Here is a 21,704-nt window from a genome sequence, read left to right as displayed (position 1 = left end):
TCAAACGAATCGACGAGCTGTATCTGGATCATCTACCACTATGTAATAGTAGATGACGCTGAAGTTGTATAAGGGTATGCAAGATTCAGAGAGGAGGATGAACCATTCGTTGGATATGTCAAGCAAGGCGTTGGCAAGGAGTCGTCTCTCGGCATCACACATACTCATCTTTCCCCACTCAGATACCTTTAGAGGTAGCAAAAACATAACAATCACTATTATTTCTTGTGCGAAAATCAATCACAATAAGTTCTCGTACAAGTTCCTAACACATTACAGATTACTACATAAAGGCCTCTAAACCATATAATTATTGATACGCTGATGATCAATACTATCTGTAATTAGTTCAGAATCTACATTGTATCCATTACTATAGTGTGCTATAATGCGAGGGTGTTAAACCCGTGTTGCGGTTTTGAAGCATGGAACAGACCCACAGAGGTGTAAATGAAAAATATCAAAAGTGCAAGTTTCAGTCCGGATTAAACGAATTCAGAAATGGAAGCAATGACACATACAGCTTAAACACAATCAAATGCATGTCTATAATATACATGACCATAATTTGCAACCTTTGCTATGAACTAGTGGTACACGTCTAACACGTACCTAATGTTACATGGACTATGTTAGTGTACGAGTTTTTTTTCTTATGTTTGGAGCATCACACTCCATCCTACGTTTGCATGTGTTCGGGCATCGTAAATGCTAATACCTATTCATCAGTAAAGAAACACCTGCACAACATTATTTCAGAAGACATCCAAGCATACTAAGAGCAAAATTAAAGACAATACCTCACCATCACACACAATAAGCATGTAAAAAACTATACACAAACCATATACAATAAAAGGAGATTTGAATAGCATACCTGACTCGGGATATGTCTCCCATAAAACACCGAAGACGGAGGAAACTCGGCCTTGAAAGACGGCAGTGAATGAATATAGACAGAATAAAGGCCTTCGTCGCCATTAAAAAACCTCTCCCATAGTGGAGAAAGTGGCAATGGCCCTATAGTCAAGAACATAAAAGCAATCTTGGGAATTCTATTGAACGGATACTTCTTTATTCCAGGCGCAAACATTGCCCTCCAAAACAACTCTTTATCGCTCATCGAATGAATCAAACTAGACGGAGGTTACATCCAATGATCCAAACAATCATTCGGTTCTTCGCCGCAAGCCACCAAATTCGACTTAACCGTTGTTATCACACTATAGATTCCAAAATGCTGGATTGTGTATATACTAACGATGGAGAAAGAAATACAGTTAGCAAGATACAACACGAATAATTGAAGTACCCTTAATCGCGGAGCCTTAAATTGGGTTGCTCTAGTAGCAGCCACAGCTTCCTTTCCTTCCTCTAATGACCCAACCGACCCAGATCTCGTCTGCATCTTTAAAGACAACCCCGAAAACTAGAATTCAAAAATCCTGGGTTCAGTTCCAAAAACCAAAAGCAGTGAACTAAAAGCTATTGCATTTTAAACCCCAAAAACGATCAATTCAGTGAAAATTTCCAAAATGGGGTTTCTAATATCCACCCAATAAAATGCAACCCTTATTAGCAAGTGAAACGATGATGGAACAACAGATCTAGAGCTGACAAGCTATCATGCCACCTGCCAGGGAAAAAGAAAACACCCAAAGCAGAAAATTGAAAATCAAGAGCTCAACACAAAAGATTGTGTCATAAACAGCATTGTTAACAAGAAACGTCAAATTCAAAGTGAAAAAGCTGGTTTAAGTATAAGGCAAGGAAATGACCATTTAAACTTGCTAGAGCAGAAATTAAAGATAATGTGGACAAGTTAATCAGAATGTGAAGTAACGGGGGTTGTTGTTGGGGCGTCGTTTACTTATAGGTAAGCTGGGTTTTAGGAATGGAACGGCTACGTTTTTAGGTGAGTTGAGAAGACATTCTTGCCTTAAAGTAGCTATTTGACAAACTCCGAGAAGGGATAGCATTGAAGTTGGGATTGTCTCTCTTACCCCGTTCTTTTTCTTTTGTAAGGTTGATCATTACACTTTGATTTTTCTAGGCTAAATTATGTATATAGTACTTTAGTTCGTTTTTGTATTTAATTTTTAATTTTTTAAAATTATATTTAACATTTAGTTTTTATTTTAATTTAATACCTCGTCGTTAAAAATTTAACGACATTACATTTTTTATTGGTAAATTATATCATTCATCACTCAATTATATTCTCACTCTTTTTTTGGTACTAAAGTTTTATTTTTTTTTAAATTTAACTACTTAACTTTCAAAAAATAAAATTAGCTCACCCTTATTCCCATATGTAATGGGGTAAGGGAGAGGTAAGATAGTAGGTTGCCCCCAACACCAGGTTGAGAGCAGCTTCCGTAGGAGACCTCCGAATTATGCATTGCCCACCGTGGGACTCGATCCCATGACCACAAGGTTAAGAGCCTTGCGCTCTACCAACTAAGCTGGACGAGCAATTCTAACTACTTAACTTTCAAATTACTCTAATTTATTTTATTAATAATTTTTGTGACATGACATTTTTTTATTATTATTTTATTAATATATAATTACAAAAAAATAAATTTAAAAGTTAAAGTGATTAAATTATGAGTAATTTGAAAGTGATTAAATTATAAGTAATTTGAAAGTTAAGTAATTAAATAAAAAAATTAAACTTTAGTAACAAAAATAGGAGTGAGAAAATAATTGAGTGATGAGTGATGCAATTTACCCATAAAAAAGTATCATGTAGAAATCATCCATTTTTTTGGCGATATATTAAAATGAAATAAAAATTAAATATTATGTATGATTTTGAAAAAAATGAAAGTTTAAGTATTAAAATAGACTAAAACTGATAGTTTAAGTATTAAACTCGTAATTTACCCATTTTCTAAAACATTGGTTATACTTTATGTATTTTTTTAAGAAATAAACGATTAATCATGAATTATATTTTACTTTTTATAAATCATTATCATTACATACACTTTTAAGATAAAATTAAAAACAAATAATTTAACACTTCAATAATTTTAAAAATTCTAATAATAAATTAATTCTTATCTCGCTTTACATTTCGAACCTCAAGTCTTCTTAGTTTGAACAGAACAATATCTAATAAATTATCATTTATTTATTTTGTTAATATAATCACTGATATTCAATCTATTGATCGATTAATTCAGATTGAGTGTACTACAAAGGCAAGGACATAAATCGAGTATTACAGAGGTAAAGACTACCCTCTCAACCCATCTATTGATCGAATAATTCAGATCGAATACTACATAGGCAAAAACGACCCTCCCAACCCAATTTGTTCCATTCATAATCGCCAGGATTCAAACCCCTAACCTAACTATTTTATTTTATTTAAAAAGTATACAACTTTCAATAAACACGTCATATGTTATTATCTTATTAGTTAACATTGTTTATGTGTAAAGTAAGAACAAGATAATAGTTTAAATATCACTATTAGCAAAAAGAATTGATGGATCAATCTACTAATATCATTATTTCTTTTCCTTATAACTTCTACTATAGTCTATAGACGTGTTAATAGATCGAATTAAGTCACAAAATCAAAATTTTCAAACGGGACTCCAAACTTGAGCTATTGAATCAACCTAAACAACCCTTTAGTCGTATATGTAAAAAATATTTAAAAATATATCTTTGGATAGAGATCGTGATATTAATTTAAATTTACAGTATAATCTGTTGGTGAAGAATCAAAGTTTTTTTGGGTAAAAAATATTAGGTTCTAGAACATGACAAGAGAAAACGATCGGTAGCTACTGCATCGAGTGTAATATTTCTAAAAACCAAGAAAACCATATGAATCATTGCCAATGCATCTATTGGCATCCACCAAAATGAAAACATTGCCAATGCATCTATTGGCATGCACCAAACTGAACGTTTCACATCAAACCACCTTAGGATATAGCTTAATGCCTACATGTAATGCAGTCAATTGTTTCTACCTCGGTCACAATGAACTGTAAGTTTTATTTACTAAAACATGTGGAAGGCAAGAGAGTTTAATTACTCTACTTCACCGGTTCAAAAGTAGAACGGAGGTTGGAGATCATCACGGGGCACTCTCCCTTCTCATCGTATTCAGCAAACTCGTCTCCGGACAAGTCAATACCTTCAAATTTAGTTCCTTCCAGCTAGACAAAGAAATTGCAGTAATTTAACATGGGAACGCATCAACCAAATAGTCAAATACATAACTGGAATGGCTGTAAGTAACTGTGACTACTCGCTGTGATGATAAAGCAATTACTAATATGACCAACAATTCACAGGTAAGAGCAATGTAAACCGTAAATTTCTAGCAAGGCTCGCCCATTTCATTCCATTGAATTGTTTAATATAGACGTGATTTAAATTGCCCTTAGCTCAGGTGCAAGATAAGCTATCATACACTTGCTGAAGTAGGTGGAGGAAATCCAAAATATGTGCTTCTCAACTAGGGAACTCATGGAATGTAATACGTGAAACGTTCAGGATATGCATGATATTAAGCAGGGAGTTCAACCTAGCAATTAGTCCTGAACTCCTGCATACATGACTGGTTATTTTGGTCTTTAAAGACAGAATATGTATTAATATGCTTGGAACTGGAAATTTTATAAGAAATGATTACATTTCAAAGCCCTTGCTATGATTAGCTATGTCGACTTCTACCAGCCAAAGACTTTCTAAGGTAGAAGAAGAAGAAAAACTTACAGATTCAGCCTTCCAGTCACCACCAAATACAAAACCTACTGGTTCATAACCCCTGCAGTCAAAAAGCATCAAAGGTGCAAATTTTCCTTCTTCACAGTCTTCCTGAGTCAGTGGCCGACCTTTGCCTGGGATCATTGTCACAGTTCCTTCCCTCATACAAAACTTGCACTAGAGATAAAAAAGAAAAGACACCGCATGCCGTTAATCGTTGGAGGCTAATAGATGCAAAGTTCCACTATATATAAGTTTTCTTTTCCCAAAAAAAAAAATGGTTATATACAAGTTAAACGCACAAGATATCTACATTAGGCTACTTAATGACTTATGATGTAAAAGACGGATCTATCTAGAAAAAGAGTATGGTTTCCTAAGCTTCTTTGATCCAAAATGTAGAAGGCACGAAGGACCAAAGAAGAATTCCATCAAATGATACGAACTAAAATGAATCATGCAGATAAACATTTATATTTTGAAAATACACCTTGCTTATCTAATCACAGAAACATGATATGGAATCCCAAAACCATGAATATGGTTGGGTAACTGTTAGTTATGAAGTATTACCATCTAATACCCTATTAACTGATTGTTCCCTTTTGCGAATCCAGAACTAGTATCACCATGTGCAGCCCAGGTGCGTGGTTAGATTCAACGTGAAAGAGCATTTAAAAGAAATTCACTAAGAAGTAAGTGTTTTGACTTAGAAGGAAAAAAAAGTCTGTTGTCGCCTACTCGCCTTCCACTCTCAGCACATACAAACATATATTCAACAGATCATAATGAATTTCAGCTGAAACCAATGCATTTACTGGCAACATAAGTATGCAAGATTACCTTCTGAACAAGATTGGTTGTTCCCTTGCCTTGTAGAAGAGAAACAGTGTCACCCAAACTCACACATGTTTCCTTCTGACTCAACTCTCCACACCTACCACATTTCAGCTGCAAATCCAAGATTTCAAATATTAGTGGAATAAGTCCTCGAAAATCAAGCATTTGCAAAAACATGATGTGAGAGAGATGCAAACTCTCATGCACATAAGTGAAAGAAGAAAAATAAATGTTACAAGTAAAGTCTATAAAAAAAATGAGATCAGCTCCGACTACTTAAGAGGAAGACATTTCAACAAAATTATGAAAGGACATTGAAATAACTCTGAAGCATAAAAAACACATAAAATTGAAACGGAATAGCTAGAACTGACTAGCACCGAAGAGGGGAAAACAGTGGCTAGGGTTCATCAACCATTTCAGCACAGCAGAGAACAATGTTTTTCCCAAACAAAAACAAAAACAAAAGGTTTTGCAAAACTACAAACCCAAAAACTTACATGACCCAACAAAGCATTATTGAAACGAGAAAGCGAGAAATGGATAACGTAGAAAAGAGGATAAATGAAACGAGAAATGATTCTGGAAGAAAATAATAAGAAAACGGAAGCAGTTTTTCAAGGAAAATCCATCTGAAATAGCGAATTATCAATATCTAAAAGCACCGTTTTCTGAATAGAAGCGATAAAATTCAATAATAGAAAAAAGTTTTCGACTAAAAATTTGAAAATCGTTAAAGAAAGATTAAAAGGGATAACGTACTGGATTCAAGCAACAATTAGAGTAATAAACCTGGAGCTCAATTCAAACGAAGAAAATCAAAGTCACAAAAGTAAACAAACAAAGAGAGAGAGAGAGATACCTTGAAGAGATATGGAAAGGAGGGATCGTCACAGCCGCCCTGAGGCTGGAGGTTAGTAAGGTTTTCGAGGTCGGCAGCGATCTTGAGCATGAAGTTCACCATTTTGGCTTAATTAGCAGCGTGGAACCAAAGCCCTCTCTTTCACTCACTCTCACCTTGCGCTGGATCTGATGAAATGAAATGGCCCTGTGGAAGATAATCGTTTGCAATTGTTTGGATTCGCGATTGGACTTTTTGATATCCTCGATGTAATAAGGGTAAAGTTCGTTGTTTTGTTGAGTTTTTTATTATTAAAATTTGTAAAATGATTTTTTGATTATATATATTATTTTATTGAGTCTCTCGATTATTAAAAATTATAAAATAGTTATTTAATTTTTTATATGTTTTAAACTTATCATCTTCTGTTAAAAATTAATAGTAGTTTGAGCTGGACATTAACATGCTGACTGTGATATGATTATATGCGATCTAAAAATCTCAAACGATTATCATATCTTAGTCAACGTGTTACTCTCTTGCTTAGATTATCATCAATTTTTAATGAAAAATACGAGTTTGGAATATATAGATAGTTGAGTGATCATTTTGTAAATTTTAATAATCGAATAACTCAATAAAATAATGGCCTAAAGTGAGAATATCATTTTTTTTACTTTTAATAATTAAGTGATTCAATAGAACAATGTCTTACAGTTGGTGGACCATTTGTGTATTTTTCTCATTATATTCTCGATTTATGCTTATATGTTAAATTGGAATTTTTTTATGTTGTACGAACCAAGTGACCTAAATGTTTAAATAAGTGATTGTTATTCTTAGAGGTCTCGGATTCAAACATCAATAAATGCACAAAATATTGAATGTTTATTATCAAATAGTTAAAACTCCTTAGAACATATACTACCACTTATAAACAACTCAATTAATAAAAGAAATACCATATTTTTTAATACATCATATTTAAGTTATCAACATAATTACGAGTGTAAACGAGCCAAGTCGAACTCGAGTATTGATGAGCTCAACTAGAATCGAAAACTCTGAAATGGAGCTCGACTCGACTCAAAAACTCGCGAGCTTAAAATTTTCAAGCTCGACTCGAACTCGAAATCCTAAACTGAAGCTCATGAGCAGCTCGAAAAAGCTCGAAATGAAAAAAAAAATCTTAAACATAACTCGATTGAAGCCTCAAAATCAAACTCGAACATGAACCTTAAATACATGAAATCTTACTGTATTTTTTAAAAAAAATTAATACATAAAAATTAATATTATTAATAATTTATTTTTTTAAAAAATAAAATCTTAATATATTATATTTTTGAGCTGCTCAATAGCTTTTCGAGTTGAATATTGAGTAGCTCGTTTCGGCTCGTTAAGAACTTGAGTCGAGCTCGAGCTCGAGTTGAGTCCATTCGATCCGAGTATTTATCGACCTTTAATCGAGTCGATCTCGAGTAGCTCGCGATCTGTCTCGTCTCATTTACAACCATATACATAATATCTAATCCGATCCATGCTTTCAAACTAAATCTATAATAAATTTAAGTTATAATTACATAAATAAGTTGAGAGATATATTTAAATAAATTATTATATTTACCTATAATTACCAACAATCAATTGGTCTAGTGGGATGAGACACTAGGTACTTTAAGCAAAGTCAGGGGTTCGAATCATGACGTTTGCGAATAGAGCAAATTAGGTTGGGAAGGTCGCTTTAGCCTCTACAGTACCCGATCTAAATTAATCGGTCAATAGATCGGATATCAATGATTAAAAAAATTGATATTTAAATTAAGAAAGGGAAATATTTAGAACAATATTTATAGTTTTAAGATTTAATAAGAATCTTTTAAAATTTTGAAGTTTAGTTTGAAATATATCATGACGTTTACTACAATAAACTCAACTAATAATATTTTGAATACATTAATGATTAAATGATTTAGTAATATAAAATATTATTTTTTAAGTAAGATTAGATATTTAAATCATAACATTGTAAATAGAGTAAATTAGAATAAAAGATCTCCCATATAATAATCTTTATATTATTCCATTCAAATTAATTGATTAATAAATTAAATATTAATGATTAAATAAAAAAATTATTTAAAATATTACGTCCATTTAGAGGTGATTGTAATATATTTATTTTTTAATTTGAGCTTAATAATTTGATTCAAAGATAGTTTGAAATATATTACAATGAAAATTAGGGTAAATTACATAAATGATATCTCGATTATAGAGTATTATTTTATTGAACCCTTCGACTATCAAAACTTATAAAATAGTCCATTAATTATAGATTGTTTTGTTTTGACTATTAAAAATTATAAAATGATCATCCGATTATTGATAAAAATAATATCTGTTCAGAGTTTTTGTTTGCCATTGATAATGCATATATCTCTATGGAAATAATTATTCGAACCCAAAATATCAAGAGAAAATAACCCTTCTTTTATCCGGTTCAAGAGAATTTGAGATTAAATATGATGTTAGTGTTAGATTTTTGAATTGCAATTAAGTAATGGATCACAAGTTCTGGAAGAGAAGAAAGAAAGCCCAATTATCGGAGACGAACCACGACGTAGGAGCTGGCCTGGAACAGACCCAAATCCAGCTAAAGGTGCTTTGGGTAACTTTCGTAAAGCTGAAGCTGACGTTGAAAACAAGTTTTTGGAGAGGAAGAACCCGTGGTTCAGGTGAAACAGCACATACGATAGAAAAACTTAACGCTTTTATATTTTTGGCCATCGACCTTCATAAACTATGCCAACTTCATGACAATTTTTTTAATGGACACTTTGACTTTGCAATCTAGGAATCAATGGGTTTCAGGTTGAATCTCAAGAGTGTTTTACCGGTTCCCTCTCATTTCCTTGCCAATTCACCTTCCAGGCTCCCTTCTTCTTCTGGTGAGTTAGTGAACTACCAAGTTGAATTTGGATTGCTGCATTGTTTTAATGTTAATTGAAGCTAAGATGGAGGTTTTCTTGCTAAAACGATCAGTCCCTATACTTTGGTGAAGCTCGAGATTCAGTCTATGTACTTAAAAATTAAAAGTTATATCGCTTTTTCGATTTGAGTTATACTATTTTCTGTCAAAATTTGATCACTATCACGTATGGTTACTGCTTATGCTTTCTGAGTTTATAATGATTTGCTTTTGAAGTTGGTATGGATGTTGAATTTTGGCGAAAAATACATATCGGTGTTAACGATTTGGTTAGAAGCTTTTATTATGGAGTCCATGCAATTGAATTCCAGTTTACATCACCAAGTGTTTGTCTTTGGGTTGTCAATTTTTATTTCTTTCCTTTTTTTTAATTCACTTCCATTGTTTTTCTTTAACACAGTGAAAGGAAGCTTCTTGTAACTCAGCTAGGCTGTCTTTCCTCCCTGTAATATCTGATGAAGGTTTGATTTTATCGAAAGATCCTCTGAAAGCATACGCTTCTTCCGGAGCTCTGCAAACATTAGAAAACGGTTGCTTAGAAGTTGAAGAGAAGGTGAGTGGTTGAATATCAAATCATATCTACTAAGCTGCACCAATACTTTAATGTCCAATTCTTAATATTGCATTGCCAAATATCTTGTACTATTCTGTTTTTTTCTTTTACAGGTAAAGATTGACAAGGGATCACAGTTCCAGAGCTGTTCAAGTGTTATGATTGTTAAATCTAATGAACAGATCGGAGGGAACAAATCTTCCTGGTGCACAAGCCTGCAGATATGCAGTACAACACATTATGGAGTGCTAATGGAAAATCTCAACATTTTAGAGGAGACACTTGTTGATTCAGATGTGTTAAGATTGGAGAGGGAAATTTTACTACAACTAGGAAGGGTTGGAGCTCTAAATTTATTCAATACCTGTCTGTCTATGACTCATAAACCTTTGAATTTTCGACCTATCTGATATTGTTTCCGTTAGTGCAGAGTGTAATATGAATGGCTTGGTAAGGATAAAAGCATCATTCGTTCTAGAAAAAAGAAGCAACGAAAAAGGAGGAGAGAAAAAGTGGTTGAAACCACTAATATTTCTACGCAATTGCTACCTTCCAACATCCTACATGGACGCTTTCAGAAGCCCAAAGTTTCTTCTCCCAAAAGAAGGTCAGACTCTAGGAAGAGATTATCGAAAGTTGCTAGAAACGAAGTAGTAATGTCAAAGGGAGTTAAGGTTGTCTTAGAAGCTTGGTAGACATTCTTTTTGTCTCACACATTTTAAGTCAACCTTTGCCCGCTCTATGCTTTCCTAAGCAAGTGATTACAAACTTGGAGAGGATTAGAACAATTATGGAAGAGGAACCTGGGAAAGTTGTGAGCATGAGTTGCGGGGCAGAAGCAGCCAAACTTACGGAGAAGGTGCTGAAACAGCATTTGTGTTATGGTTGGTGCTGCAGGGACGAGCTACTAAGGAGTACACGCTCCTTAGTCCCCTACTTTACAAGGAACTATTGGGGTCTGGGAATAGCCCATGAAGATTTAATCCAGGTCAGATTGACTTCCTCAATATGTTTGGTTACGTACTATACTTGTTTTAGTTATTTCCAATCATGTTCCGTATATATATGCAACTTTTGTAGAAGATCTTGCCTGAATAATGATGTGGCTGCCTAGCTTCGTTGTATATGTTGACAATTATGATGTTTTGGAACCTGATCAACAACGTCGATAGATTAGGATGAACTTTTTTGTAGCAAATATTATGTCGGGAAAGCTGGGTTGAATTCTGAAATACATACAACAGTTGTTATAGATTAGTAAAGTTGGTCCAAATAATAATATAATATCCTTTTGATGTGGTTTTCCAATTAAAGTTTCGAATAAGTAGTCATGAATGAGCAAAACCGAGAAGCAGAAAGCAAAGTTTTCCTTATGGAATCTCCCTAGTAAGATGGATTACTTTAGGGTCTCATTCTGATATATCCTTGCAAGTTGTGATTTGTGACGTTTCAATACTTTGCATGAGCCGCACTAGTGTTATCGTATAGGACATTTGACATATCATGCAAGTAAAACATAAAAGTAAATGATGTTAATTTAGCTTTCTTACAAAAAAAAAAAATCAACTAAATTTGTAGCATATTTTATATGAAATCAATCAATCTAATGGATTAATGTATTTCCAAAATGTCAGACATGCTTGCTTTTCATGTTTCCTATTATCGTAACTTTTATCCTTCAAACTTAAAAAGGCTTGAATGGGATTTTTAGGAGCATGTTCTCTGTAAACCCTTAAGTTTTCAGGGTAGTGAGCATAATTGAACATTTTATTATCTTTGTCAAATTCTTGTTCAAATCATAAAGTTTGAACAGTGTAATAAATCATGCCAGGATTAGCCGAATATCATTTCTTTGGTTTGTTCTCTACCTGACCAATTGTTCATGTTTATTTTGTTTTGTTTGACAGGCAGGAAGTATAGGAGTTCTACAAGGTGCAGAAAAGTTTGACCACACAAGGGGATACAAATTGGCTACCCATATACAACACTGGATAAGGAAATCAATTTCGAGGATGGTGGCACGGCATGCTAGAAGGATCCAAGTTCTTGTATGTAGCTTTCTCTTCTTTAGTATATTATTTCTTCAGCCGATAAAGAATAAAAAACTCAGTTTGAGTAAATTTCTTTTTGTACAAGTTTTTTTTTTTGCAAACAAGGAACTTATCTCTATAAATAGATACTAAGGATTAGAGTTTAGAAATGGATTAATTAATTCCTAAATTGCGTTTCGATGTAAACCTTATTGTACTCTTTCTCGTTCTATATTATTACAGTTACTATGAAAGTTGTTTCGATATCATTGAAGCTAATATGCATTGATGCATTCTATGAATTGAATGATGTGGGGGCAAGAACATTTTCCCTGTTTCCTCTCCCCATGTTTTCTCAAAGCGATGGATGATGGGTTTGGAATGCTTCCCATTACATTGCTTCCTACCATCTGCATCTGCATTCTTATTCTTTCATGCAAGCTCAATACGGCATCGATGAAGATGCTTCGATTGAAAATATGTGTTGAGTATACGATGATGCTGGAACTTATCCCAGATGTGTCCATAGGGAGGCCGGAGAAAACTGTGATGAGGCAGCACATGAAGGAAGATATTCATGGTCTTTTGAATGATTTGGAAAAAAGAGAGGCAAGTGATGGTTCTCCGTTACGGGGTCGACGGCTCTCCCCCGAAGTCACTCGAGGAGATCGGAAGGCTTTTCGGTGTGAGCAAAGAGTGGATTAGAAGGACCTGACCTCACCCATGGCTCACTCTCAACACTCGACCGACCTGACCTCACCCTGGCTCACTCTCCACCCGACCTGACCTCACTCCTGGCTCGAACCCAAATTCCTCCCTCCCTTGAAAATCCTGCTCGAACCCAAATTCTTTTAAAAGAAATCCAACCCGACCCATTTTTTTTTTACAAAAAAACCAACCCTATCGGGTCGAAACCATAAATGATCAAACTTGCAACATTTGTGGTAATTACAAATTAAAAAGACAACTAAAATGACAATGTATCAAGTATCAACGTCCATATGTATCAAGTACCAACTAGATTAACTTCTGAATTTTTGAAACATAAGATCATTTTCCATATCATAAAGAGAAGGAATACTCAAGTTGTTATAGTTGATAGCATTCTTGCAATGCCAAGGCCTGTAAACCATTATTGTGCTTGATGTCCAATTATTTTAATATAAAAGTACATAAAAAAGACGTGCAAATAATGAATAATCTTTTTCAACATCTCACCATTTTCACCACAAAGCTCATCTGTTGAGCAAAAGAGAGATTTTTATTAACAAGATAACCAGAGATTCTAAGCTACAGAGCAGCTCAAAACCATCTGTTCCAAATTACAAAAAAAAGGAGCATAATCTGCGAATGCAAATTCGATTAAAGAAACCCAAACCAACAAAACAGAACACACAACATTTTGAAACCCTAAACCTCCACAGTTGTTCCCTCAACTCTTAAGATCCCTGGCCTTGTGTAACATCTTGAGATTTATTCTGCACATACTGTCCATATTCCTTGGCCTTCTCGGTCATATCTCTAGCCGTACTGGCGAGCTTATTCCTTGCGTAATCAAGTTGATCAGCTCCTAGCGGATGTTTCCCTTGCACGTAATTGTACATCCACGACAACGCCGTTATCGCCGCCACCCCACACCCTCCGGAAAACAAGAACCCAGTTACCACCAGCAGTATGGTTATCCCCGCCGGGACTAGAACAGGGCTGAAGATAACGATCAACGGCGTTGCCATGATCAAGGCAAGCACCGTGCCGGTCAAGGTTAACCCGGCCAAGAATAGCAGCGTCGCACCCAATGTGGAGGCGGTCATGAACTTTGCCACTTGACGAGACGACGGAGCTGACTCGTAAAGCTTCTGAGTCATGGGCGTGTTTTGATCGTTGACGGACATGATCGTCGGCTCTGATCTGTTTTGATGATGAAAATAAAGGAGGGAAGATGAGAGGGACTGGGAGGGTGGTGGCGGTGATATAAGGAGGTGGGTGAGAACTGAGAACTGAGGGGGAAGGGTACGTGGCGGTCGGTGAGGGGATCCTCGTGGTGAGTGTAGAGGTGAGGCTATCAGAAATATGTCTCCGCTTGTCTTGAAGAGAGTGTTAATTTGGTCGGGGTGTGGCGCGTGTTGGTTTGAGCCGCTTTGCATGGTTGAGGGTTTACGTGGAGGCGGCACGTGGCTTTATAAGTCCACTCTCTGGATTTTGGCCTTGTGGGGGCATTGGCTTTGGTTTAGCAACGGCTTCCTCGTAAAAGGCATTTTCCAGGCAATTTAAATGTCTTTGTTATAATATTATACATTTTAGTTTTCATATAATTAAAATTCGAATCAAATCAAACTTGTAACTCACATTTGTTTCATATTTTAAACGATTTTTTATTTTAATATTATACAAAAGAAAAAATATTATTTTATATACAACCATGTAGGTCTATAAACGAACTGAAACGAATTCAACGTTGAGCAAATCGTTCGGTAGAAAATTTGTTTATATTCGTTTATTTATTAAACGAACGAACATGAACAAAATTTTATGTTTGTTTAATTAAATGAATGAATCAAATGACTCATTCATTTATTTAAGTTTATATTCATTCATTTATATTTGTTCGTTTATATTTAGCCAATCTTCATACTGATTAAAAATATTAATACCTAATAAATTTTGACCTTAAACTTATTAATATTTTAAAACTCAATTAATTTTAAAACCACATTAAAATACTCAACTTAAGTAAAGAAAATATAAATCCTAAAATTATTTGAAAAAAAAAAACTCTTCTCAAATATAAACTCAATTAATTTTATGTTCTTTTGTTTAGGTTCATTTATGTCCGTTTATCATTTTAACGAATGAACACGAGCGAACACAAACAAATTAAATTTTTAAATGAACGAACACAAATAAAAAAATTTGTTTGTTCGTTTAGTTGTTTGTGTTCGTTCGGTACGTTCCATCATGGGCTTATCCTGAAACATTTAGCTTTACTTACAGGTGCTTGCATTGTGGCATATGGAGAACGATACCAAGCTTCAACATGAAGAATATGGTCGTGTAGAGATTATCAGCATCGTGTACAAGACGCTGCTGCAGAGACGCAAACCTTCTGCCAGACGAAAATGAGATGATGAAGAAGAAGATTAACAGAACCGGGAAGAGTAAAACGAATAGTTGGAAGTTGATGGCGGAGTTATATAACCGGGCCTTGTAATCAGCATATCGAGAGAGACAAAGCAAGAGGATGACGATCCCAAATATGGTAAGGAAGGATAGAGGCGGTGCTGAAACTGAAGACAGGGTCTGGTTTGTCCATCCTTGTTTCCACTGAGGACCCCTTCGTTTTGGATACAACCACTCCATTCCTCTGCTTGGTGTGGCTGGGCCTGGGACAGATAATCGATATATGTAGTTCATAATCATAGGTTTTTTTTTTGGCATAAATTCTCTGAGTGTAAATGCCTTCTCAGCAGCTTGCCTTGTTTTCTTTTTCATTAGATTTAGGGACACTCAAGTGTCTGATACCAAATTATATTTTGTTTTAAAGGTGTTCGGAATTGTCGGTTTTTAGAACCTACAAGTAAAGAGCACTGCCATTGTAATGGAAACGACTTCACGACCTATTGAACTTTCATCTCCGTTAAACTTCACCTGCAGATGATTGTGTCGTAGCATATGAAGAACGATACCAAGCTTCAACATGAAGATTATGGACGTATTATCCTTGTCAGCAGTTTGGATGTTTATTGTCTCGTGTTTCGTATATCATATAAAAAAAGACAAACTACACATTAAGTACCTAAATTATCAATTTCAATCCGTTTAAACTTTTAAAATTTTCAAAATCATACTTAACGTTTAATTTTTATAAATTATTTTATTTTGAAAAGTAAGAATTTTATAAAGAGGAGTACACATTATTTGGGCCCTAGTTAAAAAATCTTCTTAGATCTAATTGGAGGAAAAATAATGCACCCACGATACAGAAATTAGGACAATCCAATAGATGGAACACATAAAGCCACATGTAAGACACCAAAGCAGACAGCAACCAGAAGGAAAACAAATAGAACCTAGGGCATCCAATTCACTATGCAGTAGCCTTGATTGATAAACCAGACTTCACAAACCCCCTCAGGACTGCCCTTTCCATTAAGCCAGAAACTGACCGATTCCCATATAAACCGAGGACCGTTAAAAACTTAACACGTATATTACCTAAATTATCACTTTGTCTATTTTTAATACCTAAACTTTCAATTCTTTTTAAAACTTAACATTAAATTTTGAATGAAGGTACTAAAATGAAACAAAAACTAAACTTTAGATATGATTTTGAAAAAATTAAAAATTTAGATACTAAAACAGATCAAAAATAATAGTTTAAATACTAAACATGTAATTTACCAAAAAAACACGGAGTAAACTCCACCAATTTTGATTATATTTGTCATAACCATTTTTTTGTGAAACAATTAAATATTATTTTAAAAACGATTACGACTTTATTTTTTAAAAAAAATGGGTGATCTTGAATTGATTTGAATAAATTTGAAAAGAGTCGCCATCGACCTTTAGATTAGGAAGGTCGAATACCTAAAAACGTCTTTCAAAATAATTTTAAGAAAAATCATTTTTAAAGACAAAAGTGGTCTACGTTTACCAGAAAATCGATTTGATGGGTTCGGGAGTCGGTTACATGTGGGGAAGGATTAGCACCCCCACAGCGTCCAAAATTGGTACTGTATCGCTTACATATCGTCGTGATGATGGAAATTATAAATCGAATATAAAGTTAAATTACGATCCATTTATTGAAATTTAATCAATTTGCTTCGAGTTAATTATTTACAGAAAATTCTTTAACTCGAAAAGAAATATCGAAATTAGTAATCCTCCATCGGGAAAGTTAACTCGACTATTTCTTATCCATAAAGAATATTTCCCTCTTGATAAAATGCGAATCGAATAAAAATGAAATTTACGTTTGCATTCAAATAAAAATGAAATAAATATTAAAAAAAACACACATTACATTATTAAAATAAATTAATTAGTAAAATATAATCGACTTGTTGCAAGTTCCTATGTCGTTAAAATGCCGTATCGGATCGTACCACTTCGACCAAGTGGTACTTTCCACGCCCATTCTATGCATACGTGTTCTTGAAAATATAGTCGAATATTTCATATATAGATAAAAATATAATGAAAATAAATGTAATTGGAAATACAAAATAAAATATTTACATTACTAAAAAACATCATTTACATACTACAAACAACCAAATAATAAGTGCAATAAAATCATACATAAATGACTAAAATAAAATAAAAAAAAATATTATAAACCAAGATAATATTATCAAAAGGTAAATATTTGTAATTACAAGGATCAAAAGGAAGAAAAACAGAAACTTGATGTACTGAAATAGTAAATACAAGAATTTAAGGGAGTAAATAGCAAATACAGAAACTGAATAGGTTAAAAACATAAGAAAAAAGAAATTTAGGGACCAAAATAAAGAAATAAAAACTAATGGGACTAAACAGTAAAAACCAAAGTCCGAATTACAAATATTAAATAATACATGTATCAAAATGAAGATAACCCAAAAATAATATAGAGAACTAAAATGAAATTATTACAAACATTGGGACCAAAGTCAAGTATGACTATAATAACATTACATTTAATAATAGGACTAAAATAAAATATATATAACTGCAGAATACAATGTACAAATTTATAAAAATTAGCAACAGAAGATCTAGTGACCAAAATATAAACTATACGAACATGGTATACAAAATACAAAATACATAAACTGTAAGAGTGACCAAAATGTAACATGCATAAATATTAAGGCCAAATTAAAATATCAACAGAAACATAAAGGGCCGATCAGTAATTAAATAAAATAATAAAAACAGTGACTAAAATGAATAATCATAAATTCATGGGCCAAATTTGAATATCAAAGAAACATGCATGAAATATTAAATCAGTGGCTAAGATGTAACATTTAAAAATAATGGAACCAGAACCAAATATAAACAAAAAAATGATATAACCTAGGATAGTGACTAAAAATATAAAAGTGAAAAGATAAAGGCTCAAATTGAAATAATGTAAACTTCATTCCATGGCTAAATAACACGGTTACAAAGGATCAGGGACCAAAAGTGTGGTTTACCCCTTAATATGAAAATACGGAAACCCCTTGACCCCTCTAAACGGCGTCGTTTTTGAAACTGGGATATAATCCCATTTTAGGGTTATCAACCGAACCCTAAATCATTTTCAAACCCCTCTCTCAGCCTCCTTTCCTTTCCCTTTCTCTACTCTCCCTTCTCCCTCGCCGCAACAACCAAACAGAGGCTCCCCGGCCACCGTATCGGTGGCCATGGGGAGCAAACCGACCCTCAATCCTCTTTCTTCCTCATCTCCTTTGAAAACCCAACCCTTCACCCAAAAAAAACCGAGAACCCCTTTTAATCCAAACCTAGATTCAAGAAAAAAAAGAACGTTTTACCTTCGATTCAGGGTTTTTCAAGCTCTGGTGAGATTGACAAGGGATAGATCTACAAGGGTAAGACTTTTTTCTTCTCTCTATGTTATTTTTTTTCCCCGAATGCTCTCTATTTTTTTTTTGGTTATCACCGAATCCTCTCTTGTTCTTCTTTCTGTTTTTTTTACCAACCGAATGACCCCCCCCTTTTTTCTGATATCTGCTTGATTTATGGCCGATTTTGCTTCATTTGGTGAGATGATGATGTCTAGAATAGCCCATGTCCTTCTCTGATTTTGTAAGATATAAATCCCGAATATTTAGGGATTTATTGGTATTTTAATTTGGGGTTTGGTTTTTGGTTGATTTAGTCACTGATGGGGTTGCTGTTTGATTGATTTTTCACTGTAGATGACGATGGTGGCGCGGGAACGGCGGCTGGACCATCGGAGTGGGCCGGAAAAGTGACGGCGGCGCGGCTGGAAGTCCAACAGAAGCGGCGGCGACGGCTGAATGATGATAGGTTTAGGGTTTAAAACCCTAATTACTTGGGCTCGTGTTTGGGCCTTGGTTGGGCCTTGGTTGGGCCTTGTTGTATTGGGCTTTGGCCTGCAAAAAAAAAATATGTAATAATAAATAATAATAAAATAATAAGATGACGATAATAATAATAATAATAATAAAATAACGATAAAAAAAAACCCGGACAAAAACGGGTGTCTACAGCTGCCCCTCTTTGCACATTCTTGTGTTAACAAGAATAGGGCAAAGACGACAAGAAAACACGTTTTTGTCTGGTTCTCCTCTTTTTGGTTTGAAAAAAAATGGATAGTTCTGTTGGTGGGGACGACACTGCTCATACGCAATGAAGAGGTCTGGTCATCTAAGGGTGATAACACGGTTCCTACGTGATGAGGACGGCTGGTTATCTAGGGTGACACGACTCATACGTGATGAAGAGATCTGGTCTGGGGATGACACGGTTCCTACATGATGAGGACGGCTGGCCATCTAAAGGTGATAACACGGTTCCTACGTGATGAGGACGGCTGGTTATCTATGGTTGACACGGCTCCTACGTGATGAGGGGATCTGGTCTGGGGAATGACACGGCTCATACGTGATGAGGAGATCTGGTCATCTAAAGGAGTTATGGTTTCAAGAGAAACCAAATTAAAGATTTGTTTCAAAAGAAACAAGCCCAAAGATGTTATGTTTCAAAAGCAACTGTCTCAAAAGAGACAAAATTTTGTTTCAAAGGAAATGACTCAAAGATTGTTTAAAGGAAAACTGTCTCGAATGAGACAAAATTTGTTTAAAGGGAAATGATCTCAAAGATGTTTGTTTTGTTTCAAAGGAAACAGACTCAAAGATGGTGAATTTTGTTCCCAAAGAAACAAACTCAAAGATTTTCAAAATGAACATATTCAAAGATTTACTTCAAGAGAAACTGTCTCAAGAGATACAAAATTTATTTTAAGAAAAACAGATTCAAAGATTTTTTCAAAAGAAATTATCTTAAGAGAGACAAAATTTTGTTTCCAAAGAAACAGACTCAAAGATTTTTGTTTCAAAAGAAACTATCTTAAGAGAGACAAAATTTTGTTTCCAAAGAAACAAACTCAAAGATTTTTTCCAAAAGAAACAATCTCAAAGATTTTTTCACAAAATTGTCTAAAGAGAGACAAAACTTTGTTTCAGACTCAAAGATTGTTTAAAGGAAAACTGTCTCAAGAGAGACAAAACTTTGTTTCAAAATAAATAGACTCAAAGATTTTTCAAAAGAAACAACTCAAAGATATTTATTCAAAAGGAACAAACTCCAAGATTTTATTTAAAAGGAACTAACTCAAAGATTTTTTCAAGAGAAACTGTCTCAAGAGAGACAAAACTTTGTTTTAGAAGATTCAAATATTGTCAATTTTGTTTATGTGGAAATAATCTCCAGGGTGTTTTCAAAAGTGTTTATTTTGTTTCAAATGAAACAATTTCAGGATTTGTTAAAAGGGGAAACTGTCTCGTGCGAGACAAATCAGCTTTGAAAATCTCAAGTGATATTAATTTTGCTTTAAGTACAACAACCTTGAAATTTGTATTATGAGAGAAAATGATGTCTCAAGCGAGACGAAATTTGCTTTAAGATATAGTCTCAAATGAGAAAAAAAAAATTTTTTAGAGCAATTGTCTCAAGCGAGACAAAGTTTGTTTTCGAGAAATGATCTCAAGTGAGATCAACTTTGTTTAATGTGAAACAAATCCGAAATTTGGATCTCAAAGGGAAAAGGTCTCAAGCGAAACAAAATTTGTTTTGAAAGAAGCAACAATCTAAGGTGAGATTAATTTTGTTTTTAGTGAATCAAATTCAAAATTTGTATCTCAAAGGAAAAATGTCTCAAGCGAGACGCAATTTGTTTTAAGAGAATTTGTCTTAAGTGATACAAACTTTGTTTTTAAAGAAATTGTCTCAAGCAAAACAAAATTTGAGAAAACGATCTCAAGTGAGATCAACTTTGTTTAATGTGAAACAAATTCGAAATTTGTATCTCAATGAAAAATGTCTCCAGTAAGGCGGAATTTGTTTTTCAAGAAATTGTCTCAAACGAGACAAAATTTGTTTTTAGAAAGCTGTCTCGATCGAGACAAAATTTGCTTTGAAAGAAATTGTCTCAAAGATGAGACAAAAATTTGTTTTAAAATTCTCAAAATTTGTGGAAAACTATCTCCAGTGAGACAAAAATTTTGTTTTGAAATAGATACGATCTCAAATGAGATCAACTTTGTTTAATGTGAAACAAATTCAAAATTTGGATCTCAAAGGAAAAAATGTCTCAAATGAGACGAAATTTGTTTTGAAATAAATTGTCTCAAGCGAGACAAAATTTATTTTTTAGAAAAATCTCAAAGTTTGTGGAAAAATGTCTCAAGGGACAAAAATTTGTTTTGAAATAGATACGATCTCAAATGAGATCAACTTTGTTTAATGTGAAACAAATTCAAAATTTGGATCTCAAAGGAAAAAATGTCTCAAGGGACTGAATTTTACTTCAATAAAAAAAACCTCAAAGATGATAGATAGTCTTCTTGTTCCTGTATGTTGAGGAAATGTCTTGATTGTTGACTTCAAGAAGTCAAATCATTGCTTCTTCAAGTTAGGGATTTCTGGTTATTTCTGAGCTTTGATTTCCTGAGAGATCAAAATGATGTA

General features: G+C 33.9%; 3 protein-coding genes and 2 pseudogenes across 3 annotated transcripts; 1 reads left to right on the top strand and 4 right to left on the bottom strand.

Moving 5' to 3' along the window:
* LOC120141377 lies at window positions 1-1,654 on the bottom strand (annotated as a pseudogene).
* Window positions 1,655-3,786: 2,132 nt separating this feature from the next.
* Window positions 3,787-6,655, bottom strand: LOC120141373 (CXXC motif containing zinc binding protein-like). The gene is made up of 4 exons (XM_039156271.1): window positions 6,440-6,655; window positions 5,581-5,688; window positions 4,747-4,914; window positions 3,787-4,184 (listed from the first exon to the last, which is right to left on the bottom strand). Exons 1-4 carry the CDS (start codon window positions 6,539-6,541, stop codon window positions 4,062-4,064), a joined length of 501 nt encoding a protein of 166 aa, XP_039012202.1. The 5' UTR covers window positions 6,542-6,655; the 3' UTR covers window positions 3,787-4,061.
* Window positions 6,656-9,065: 2,410 nt separating this feature from the next.
* Window positions 9,066-12,708, top strand: LOC120141376 (annotated as a pseudogene).
* Window positions 12,709-13,430: 722 nt separating this feature from the next.
* Window positions 13,431-14,145, bottom strand: LOC120141371 (oleosin G-like). Its single transcript, XM_039156270.1, has one exon. The coding sequence runs from the start codon at window positions 14,135-14,137 to the stop codon at window positions 13,433-13,435; it is 705 nt and encodes a 234-aa protein (XP_039012201.1). The 5' UTR covers window positions 14,138-14,145; the 3' UTR covers window positions 13,431-13,432.
* An 833-nt stretch (window positions 14,146-14,978) lies between these two features.
* On the bottom strand, window positions 14,979-15,350 carry LOC120141375. Its single transcript, XM_039156273.1, has one exon. It carries the CDS (start codon window positions 15,348-15,350, stop codon window positions 14,979-14,981), a length of 372 nt encoding a protein of 123 aa, XP_039012204.1.
* Window positions 15,351-21,704: the final 6,354 nt, after the last annotated feature.

This window comes from Hibiscus syriacus, unplaced genomic scaffold (genome assembly GCF_006381635.1).
Source record: "Hibiscus syriacus cultivar Baekdansim isolate YM2019G1 unplaced genomic scaffold, ASM638163v2 tig00110797_pilon, whole genome shotgun sequence".
Taxonomy (NCBI): Eukaryota; Viridiplantae; Streptophyta; class Magnoliopsida; order Malvales; family Malvaceae; genus Hibiscus; species Hibiscus syriacus.
The sequence above is the reverse complement of the archived record's forward strand: the minus strand, read 5'-3'. Positions and strand labels throughout refer to the sequence as shown.